At 38.7% G+C, this 9,712-nt stretch overlaps 1 protein-coding gene across 3 annotated transcripts; it reads left to right on the top strand.

Annotated features, from left to right (window-relative positions):
- The first annotated feature begins 4,170 nt into the window (after positions 1-4,170).
- LOC110418590 (uncharacterized) lies at positions 4,171-9,202 on the top strand. 3 transcript variants are annotated; one of them, XM_021431364.1, is made up of 3 exons: positions 4,171-4,522; positions 4,765-5,764; positions 8,669-9,202. In XM_021431364.1, the coding sequence occupies exon 2, from the start codon at positions 4,794-4,796 to the stop codon at positions 5,745-5,747; it is 954 nt and encodes a 317-aa protein (XP_021287039.1). In that variant the 5' UTR covers positions 4,171-4,522; positions 4,765-4,793; the 3' UTR covers positions 5,748-5,764; positions 8,669-9,202. The 3 variants fall into 3 exon arrangements, with proteins under 3 accessions (XP_021287039.1, XP_021287040.1, XP_021287037.1); XM_021431365.2 differs by lacking the exon at positions 8,669-9,202 and adding an exon at positions 7,566-8,564; XM_021431362.2 differs by lacking the exon at positions 8,669-9,202 and having other exon boundaries at positions 4,765-8,593.
- Positions 9,203-9,712: the final 510 nt, after the last annotated feature.

The following is a 9,712-nucleotide window of genomic DNA, read 5'->3' as shown; positions in this document are numbered from 1 at the left end:
TACTGGAGCATGCCACGGTAGGCAAGACCAGGCGTTTTGGGTAAAAGAGGGGCTAGTGTACACTAAGGGCAATAGGCTCTATGTTCCGCAGCATGGGGGCTTGCGAAAATAGCTACTGAAAGAATGCCACGACAGCCCTTGGGCAGGGCATCCGGGGATGCATCGGACGATGGCATTGGTAAGCGCCAGTTATTACTGGCCCAGAATGGAAGATGACATTGAAAGCTATGTGCGGACCTGCTTGGTGTGCCAACAAGACAAGGTTGAGCAGCAGCGACCAAGGGGATTACTCAACCCACTGCCAATACCAGAAAAACCATGGGACAGCGTAAGCATGGATTTCATCATGGGGCTGCCCAAGGCAGATGGGTTCGGTAGCATTATGGTGGTGGTGGATAGATTTTCGAAATATGCCACCTTTATACCAGCCTCAAAAGAATGTCCTGCGGAAGAAGCAGCCAAGTTGTTCTTAAAGAACATTGTCAAATACTGGGGCGTTCCGCACACCATCATCAGCGATCGGGATGGCCGATTCACGGGAAAATTCTGGACGGAATTATTTAAGCTGTTGGGGTCTGAATTGTGCTTTTCCACCAGCAACCACCCACAGACGGATGGACAAACCGAGCGGGTGAATGCATTGCTGGAGCTCTACTTAAGGCACTTCGTGAGGGGCACGCAGTCCGACTGGCCAAAGTGGCTTGACATAGCACAATTCTCGCATAACCTACAGCGCAGCGAGTCCACCGGTCAAAGCCCGTTCGAAATCGTGATTGGACAACAGCCCCACACACCAAGTGCCATTGCCGTGGGCTATACAGGTGTCGCACCAGCGGCATACAAAACCGCTAGGGGCTGGGAAGAGCAGCGGGACTTAGCTCGAACGTGTCTCCACAAAGCTGCAAAAAGGGCAAAAAAGTGGGCAGATCAAACCCGACTGGAAGCTCACTTCAGCGAAGGGGACATGGTGATGGTGAAGCTACACCTTGTTTTGAGGAACAAAGGCTTGCACAAGGGCCTTGTTAGAAGGTACGAGGGCCCATATCGGGTAATCAAGAGAATCGGCCAGGTGGCATACAAGTTGGACTTGCCGCTCAAGCCAAAGGTGCATCCGGTATTTCATGTCAGCATGCTGAAGCCTTACCATGCAGATAAAGAGGACCCTAGCCGAAGGGTGAGCAACAGGGCACCAGTAGGCATTCGAGCAGCGTACGACAAAGAGGTAGAAGAAGTGCTGGCCGATAGAGTACTTCGACGGAAGCATCACATGCCTCAACATCAGTACCTGGTGAAATGGAAGGGATTGCCCGAGAGTGAAGTTAGTTGGGAGTCTGCAGAAGATTTGTGGCAGTTCAAAGATTGGATTAACGCCTTCCACACGGCAGCAGAGGACGCTGCCAGCTTAGGTGGGGGAGGGTGTCACGGGCCACAGTCCAGACCCACCAGGAGGCCCAAGAAGGTGCCAGCCCACTAGACCCATGTAAGGGGGGCTGCTGGAAAATTCAAATTTTCCCTCCCAACCGAACTTCTAGAACCTCCCAAATGTTTTGGAGGGAAATCTTTTGGGGGGGAATACTTTGGATTGAAAACTTTGGAGGGAAATGTTGTGGAACCTTGGCTATAAATAACCCCATGCTCCTTGTGTAAATCATCCCATTGAATACATTGTAATTCAATTCATTCAATACAAGCTTAGCTTCTCTTTGCTAGTATTTCTCTTGTCTTCCTTTCTCTTTTATGCAAGCTTGCTTGCAGGCTTAAAGCCATGGGTGGGAGTTGGGTGCTTGCTGAGTAAGTGCTGAAGCACTGAGGCTGACTTGGGTTCTAGTACCAAGATAAGGGTTGAGCCCAAGGCCGCACGGAGAGTGGTCTTAAGAATCGCCCCGTGACACCTGCCCCCACCCCCCCGCGACCCGCGGCCCCCCCCCCCGCGCACCCCCCCACGCCCGCCCCCCCGCCCCCCCACCACCACCAACACCCCCCGCCCACCTCCCCCCGCCCCCATCCCCGCCCCCCCCCCCCCCCCACCCCCCGCGCCCCCCGCCGCCCCACCCCCCGCCCCCCACCGCCCCCCCGCGGCCCGCCCCCCCCCCCCCCCCCCCCCCACAACCCCCACACCCCCACCCACACAAACCGTCACCACCCACCCGCACACCCCGACCCGCCCCCCCCCCCCCGCCCCCCAGATTTGTCTCGGTAAGATTACCATTCGCTTCTCGTTGCGTTTTAATAGCTGGAAGAGCGTTAGTAGGATCGGGGCTACAGACAACAAAAGGAACAAAAAAAAAAAAAAAAACGAATGATTGAATTACTTGCCGTGTCAAACAAAGAAATAAGTATAACATTTTTTTTCTCAATCAAATCTAGTTATTTTATTAAATATTATAGAAATTGATACAAAACTTTAATTAAAGTAAAAAGTGTGATTAAAACACATCATATAAATGAGAGCTTAAAAAGGTTATGTTGATATGAATACGTTTAAAAATCAAATTTGCATCATAAATCATATCATTACATAATGAATACATGAATAATTATCAACATGGTTAGTGTTATTTTATTCATTTTTTGTGTAAATCACTAGAATTGCTATTAACGAGAGTTTATATACTTATGGACTACATGCAATAAAATTTGAAAAATTAGATTTGTAAATTTAGATAAAGATGGAAGTAATTTTTAAATTTAATTTTTTTATTTTTTATTAAAATATTTGATTTAATGATAAATAAACATATTTATTTTTTCAAAGATATGTGTTTGAACATTTATTCTAATGAACAGAGAGCTATGGAGGGGACTTGATGAACGGGGTGAAGAGTAGGGATGGAGTTAACAAACTTTTATTGAAGATCTAAAGATGAAAAAGAATAATACATAAAATATAAATAATTAAATATAATATACAAAATTAATAATTTTCTCTTCTATAATCAATATTATTTAAAGGCTAAATACTCAAATATAATTTCTTTTCAATTGAATATAAAACATAAATATAAAAAAAAATCTTATATAATCAAGATTTATATTAGTGAAATTTTAAACAACAATTAATAATGTGATGTTAATTTTAAGTAACAATCAATACTACGATGTTATAATACATATTTGAAAATTATATAATAATTTTTTAATTTTTAAAAATTAAATCATTGCAAACACAGAAAAAAAATATGATAAGTAGAAGATAGAATTACATAATAAAAAAAAAGAATATAGTAGATGATTAGTAAAAATTTAAAGAAGAAAATATATAAAAATTTAAAACATATGATCAAATAGAATAAAATTAAAAAGAATAAACAAATAATAATAATATAAATAAAAAGGATAAAAAACTTTATCTTTTTGTAATTTCATGAAGAATAAAAGAGAAGAGAAAGAGAAAAAAAGATAGAAAGAGGTGTGAAGAAACTTAAATGAGAAAAATTTAAAATTAAGATAAAGTTAAATAGATTTATAAAATTATTTATTATTTATTATTTAATAAAAAAAATTTAAAAAACCCATTAAAAATATATATAGCATATTGTATCAATAATTTAATAAAAAATTAATTTGAGAATTTATTGAAAAATATATATAATATATAAAAATTTTTAAACTTTCTGAGAACCACGGTTCCGCCCTCCGCCCTTGGTGAAGAGGAAGGGATGGGGAAGGGCAAGGGAAAGTCGATGAGGAAGTAAACAGATGTGGACGAGGAGGTGAAGGTAGAAAGTATAATCTACAGAGTAGTGTTGATGAGTCACCTCGTTTGCTGGTTTGGTTAAAAGCCCACAACATAGTTAAGCAGGCAGGTTCCCTGTTGGCTAAATGCCAATGTCTGTGATCAACATGGTTGGACCCTTGCTGTCCCTAAAACCAAGTTGTTTCAAGAATCTTCCTCTGCTTTAAAGATTATTATTATTATTTTCTGACTCCCAACTTGAATCCCCAATTTTTACTTGATTCTTCAGCCCACTGCATGTGTCCAAGAAAATAAAAAAAAGAAGCTCATTTTTAAGGTTTCGAAATCCAGAGTCTCTCCTTGCTTTTCTTCCGCATATATCATGACATGTTGGGTACAACTCCACGTGTCAAGGAAAAAGACAAGCAGTACCAAAATTATTACAAAACTCATGGAAACATTCAATCATATCCTCTATTCCCTCATCCTTGTTTGAGAAGGATAATTCTCAATTTGACTTCCTCTCGTTACATGTCCCTATCCATGTCTGAAAATCTAATCTAAAATCTAAATCTATGTTGCAACGCAGACAAATCTAACAAAATTCGCCACTAGATTTTCATTTCCTTTTTCTCAAAGGGTTTGCTCTTTGGTTTCCTAGCCCAATAAAAGAAACCAAAACTAACTCAGTCACTTTCCTTTTTTAATATATATACATATATATATATATATATATATATATGTATTTGTTGTTTTAAGCTGCCCACTGCAGCAACTCAGCAAATACTCCAATTTTAGAAACATGCACAAATTCAAACTCTTCTGCCACTGTTACTTTCTTAACAGGTTCACTTCTTCACTTTTCCTTTCTCTGTTTCGCCCTTGAATTAGTATTTCCAGTAATTTTATTTGTTGAATATTGATGTAAATTATAGTTGTTGTTATGATTTTTGCGTTATTTTAAGCAGATTAAAGGTTGTTTGGGGGTGCTTTTCTGTTTGTTGCAAATTTTGGGTTTTTAAAATTTGTTTGGGCTGTTTCTGAGGTTTAATTTTGTGGGTTGTTTTTTCTTTTTCTGGTGTTGTTAGGGTTTGATAAAAGTGGGGTTTGGTGTAAAATGTTGGTTTTAAGCATGAATTCAAAAAGGCAAAGGCGGCCAAATGTTAGGTTAGGGGAAATAGGAGACGTATCTGCTGCTTTTGCATGTAGGTTTTCTCAGAAGACCAAGGAAAGTTTAGGACATAAAAGATGGAATCCTGATTTTCTCAACCCTCAAGGAAATGAACTTACTACTGTTGTTGGGTTTTCTAAAGAAGAGTCTCCAGATTTCTTGATTTCTGGCAGTGGTGTCTCCCCGAGGATGTCAGCTGATTTGCAACAGAACAGAGAGAATAAGAACCCGAATTCTTCGAAATCAGGTTTTGATGTGGTGAATGCTGATGAAATTGATATGATGAAGTCTAGTTTAAATTTTGGTACCATAACCAGGAAGAGTAGGGTCATGAAGCGGCGAGGGAGGATCAGGGAAGGCAATAATTGTGTGTTTGGCAGTGCTTGGACCTGGAGTACTAAACTTAGTCCGGAATTTAGTGGTGAAGATAGAAAAGAGCATGGTGAGAAAGAGTTTATGGGAATGAGATCAAATGCTTGTGAAGATTATTGCCCTGTTAATGGTTTTCAGGACATATCAGATCATGAAACACCGGCTACCAGCAAAGATGCTTGTGAATATGATGTGGATGAACCCGGTTATGATAGTTGGCAACAGGGAAATGGTGATGATTACTGGAAGGATGCTTGTTATGAGAGAAATAATGTGCTTTTTAGATCTGGTGATGGATGGGACCAAATGAGATACACCTGTAATGACGTAACTAGTGTTGGAAGATGGTTGGAAGACCTGGGATTTGGCAGGTATGCTGGCATGTTTGAAATGCATGAGGTCGATGAGGAAACTCTGCCTCTGCTTACTCTAGATGATCTCAAGGAGATGGGTGTATTTGCTGTTGGGCATCGAAGGAAATTGTACACTGCAATACAGCAATTAAGAGGAGGAGATGTTTCTTCTTGAAAACTTTTCCAATAAATGTAGGTAACCCTTTTTTTTTTTTTCACTCCCCTTTTGTGCAGGAAAAAAGTGTGGCAGGCATGTATGTAACCTTTTGGAATCTCTGACGTGTTTTTTCTTCCTGTTTCTTTGCTGGCTTTGTCAATGAGATAAGATTAACTAGTTCATACTTTATAGGCTTGAAGCTAGCATTTCTTGTCACTAGCCCCTTGAATTATTAAATCTTAACATTATGTGAAGTGGGTGGTTGCTCTTGCTACTGTTAAGTAACGTTGTTTTTGGGTCTAAGTTAAAATTCATAATACATTAATCGTAGTACTTGGATTCTGGTATAAGTGAGAGCTATATCGACAGCCTCCCTGTCTATAATTTTTGGGGCATGTATTATGTATATAAATAGTAACATGCTCCTTTATTTAGGCATATAATTCAGCTGAAAGTATCATGCACATGTTGCCCCATTTCTTAGTTGAGGTATTATGAGCGATTTTACATTGCTGACTGTTATAATTCAGTGACAAGGAAAAATTGTGACACGGGCACTTCTTTAGAACTTAAAGGTCAACATTTCTTACCATCAATTACTGCAAAGGTTAGGTATGAATTACTGCAAAGGTTAGGTATGATACTTGATTTAACGCTAGCTATGTAGTCATGAGCTATATATCAAAGAGTAAAGTGAGCAACAATATCATATTTACTTTACTAAATTTAAACTGATAAGAACCTGAGAAATCCTATTTTTGTTTTAGAATTATGGATAAAAATTTTGTGTCTACATGTATGCGTGTGTGGGAGTAAGCGTGGTCTGCCACTTTCCCCTTTCTTTTACTGTTTGGGAGCATATTTTGATGAAGGTAAGTAACTAGATTACTAGAATGCTAAAGTGTGACTATAATAGTCTACAGATTGTCTGAACTTAATAATTTGAGTCTTTTTTGTGATTTTAACATCTGCAATATAATATAATTGAGTAAGAAGGACATTCCCAGAGTTTCACAGGTAGCTGTTGTTTTAGGCTTTTAGCACTTAAAAAAGGCTTTTTTTTTGTTTTTTTAAATCTCTTTTCTGTGCTACATTGTGCTGCAAATATGGAAAATATTTAAGGTGTCTGATCTCGAAGGAAAATATATAGATATTGGAATGTAATCTGAGATGTGAATGTTAATCCACAATCTGCTTAATTATAATGTTTATCACCCCATAAAAGTGTATGACAATGTTAGATATCACTTTGGTGGCGCCTGACCCATTGTTTATCAAAGTTTAACTGCTGCATGCCTCTCCTGGCTTTTGATTTATAATAAACAGTAAATGTTGTTTTCCATCCTGGTAACCTCTGTTTTCTCCCTTTGGAGCCCCTTAATTTGTTTCCTTACCATTGTATTGATCCAATGGATTTTATGTTGAACAATTATGCCTTTTCCTATTGTGCTTTATTATCTTTACATATACTTAAGTGGTGTTTGATAATGGTGAAATGCTATGCTTTTAATTGTTATTGCCAATTTAATGCTTTGCAAAGATCCTTTATCTTTTTCTTTAAGGGGCTTTTGAAAATGCAAGATGCTGATCACAATGTAATTTTAAGAGTTTCTGACCTAATTACAAGTAGAAGCTGGATAGTTAGCTTCATATGCATGCGTGGGTTAGAAATATCAGATGTGTTTAACTGACCATTTATCTTTAGGTGATAGTCTCATAATGTTCATGCACACAATTTTTTATGCTATTTGGATGGCACCGTAAATGATTAATTGATGCGTTTGGAAATGGGTGGATCTGAACCCTTATTGCTCCTCTCCTCGTTTCATTTGTAAGCAAAATGGATATGGCTAAAACTCTATGCAAGTGATACTACTCAAAAGTATTTGCATACCAGCATAGTTTTCTCTTCTTTCTTGGTATGCCTCTATTGGAGCTTGAAAGTCTGAATGCCTGCAAGATGCAAGGGCTGGCTTAATCACTGCAGCTACAGCTACTTCTAAAGGACTTCCAGCAGTTAGCTATGGAATGCTTCAAATGTCACTTTTAGAGTTTGTGTTAAAGACGGCCCATTCTGACAAAACATTTTAGTAGATGTTTCGCTATGTATGAACGGTTCATGAACATTCCTTATCAGGCGGGATTATTGTTGATTTGCAATGGAATGAAATGACCATGAGCCTATTGGAGGTGTTGTACTAGTTTCATTTTCTTGTTGGAATGACTCCCATAGTCTTTTTAGGTAGATGGGGGATATATCTGCGTTTTTTTTATAAGTATGGTGAGGTCAATTTTCTATCTGATCGCCAGTCTAGTTACCGGTGGAGAACACACACGGGAGTTGAATTTTTGCAAACGGGTGAAATCAAAGGAGCCTTGACTTTCTGTCTGCAATTATTTCATTAATCTCCGGCGGAGAAATGGAAATTTGAAACTGTAATATAAAAAGAATGACTTGAGTCTACTGCAAGCTAGCGGTCCAATGTTCTTTATTGGGATTCAACTCAAATCTTTTTCTGGACCTTTTGGTTAAACTTGAGTCCATAATTTCAAACTGTGTGTGAAACTAAGTGAATGAAGCGGCAATGTTGTTCTGTCTCAAACTTGGTCATGGTGTGGAACAGCCAAAAGTAGTTTCTTAGATTTGTATACCCTCAACCTTTTATGAGGTCGAAAAGCACAAGTTGACAAGTCTGTTCAACTTTCAAGGAACTGCCCCTTTTACAAATGTGGGTGTTTCTTTTTTTGTAGAAGCTTATCTCAGCATCTGCTTAATACAATGCTTTGTTGGTGTCAAACCTGAATGTATTATATCAGTCTTGTGTCAGGGTTTCTGTCCTCACATAGGGGGAAAAAAAGTAATCAATTAGGACTATTTTGAGTGGATTGTTGTTTACACGTCGATCAAATGATGTAAATTTTTACAAATAATTTTGCAGGGATTCGTGGGATCAATTATTTCCTCCCCAAAACAATGTTTCTTTTCAATTCTTATTGTCCTAAAGGAGCCGATTTAGTGGACTTCATTCAGGGCTTTACAGCGGTTTCCTTGTCATCACCGTGCAGGTTTCCTCAGTGGGACTTAGTAAGTGTGAATTCATATGTGGATAGATAGATATCTATGATGCAGTGCTGCTGAGGTCATTTGAACTTGAAAAGGACTAAATGATTTGACGGGGGTCTTGCTGCTATATGGAAAAGCAGGAGCAGTCGCCTCCTCATATTAACTACAAATTTTAGCTGCAACAATGAGAGCACCATCCAACAGACTCCAAGGGATCCATTACTCAAGTTCTACAGAATAGACGGAGTTTATTGTCTCCCACTCCTATCGTTACCGTCCTTTTTGCTTTCATATTCTTTTTGTACCCCTTGGTTTGAGTGGGGATGCCACCAAGCCTTTTGGTTATTGCCTTCTCCTTTGTTGGCATTCCTCAATCCATCATCATTATTGGTGCAAAAGAGTTGAGGTTCTTTTAATGATAGCTTGGAGGAAGATAGAGATTCACTCTCGGTTTCCTGATGCTAGTTTTCTTCATTGTCTGCCTCCTTTCATTCTTCCAACACTTTTTAATTGCCTCGTAGTTTCTTCACTCCCTAAAATATGCTGCACATTTGTGTTGACACATCACTCGCATTTTCTTCCCACGTTCTAAGAAGGTTGTGTCAACAGCATTATCTAGACAATTTGTTCTTTCTTTTTTTAAGAAAAAAAAATTCATAAATGACATCATCACTTCCCATTTTCTGATGTTGATATGCTCAATTATTTAAACAAAGTGTCGCCCCACTTGTTTCAGTTTCCCATTACGTGAACCTGCTATGAACAATCTATTTATCTATGCTCACACATTAATCTAGCAAATCAAGTGGTGCAGCATCAATCATGTAATACTTCAATCGAAGGTTTGGTGAGAATAAATATTTAAGTGCTCTTCAGATTACAAACTGAGTGAAGAATGAACATGGGGGATATATAAAGC

Source organism: Theobroma umbraticum, unplaced genomic scaffold, assembly GCF_002168275.2.
Source record: "Theobroma umbraticum cultivar Fairchild unplaced genomic scaffold, ASM216827v3 scaffold_50.0, whole genome shotgun sequence".
NCBI classification, from domain to species: domain Eukaryota; kingdom Viridiplantae; phylum Streptophyta; class Magnoliopsida; order Malvales; family Malvaceae; genus Theobroma; species Theobroma umbraticum.
This window is presented reverse-complemented; position numbering and strand designations above follow the sequence as displayed.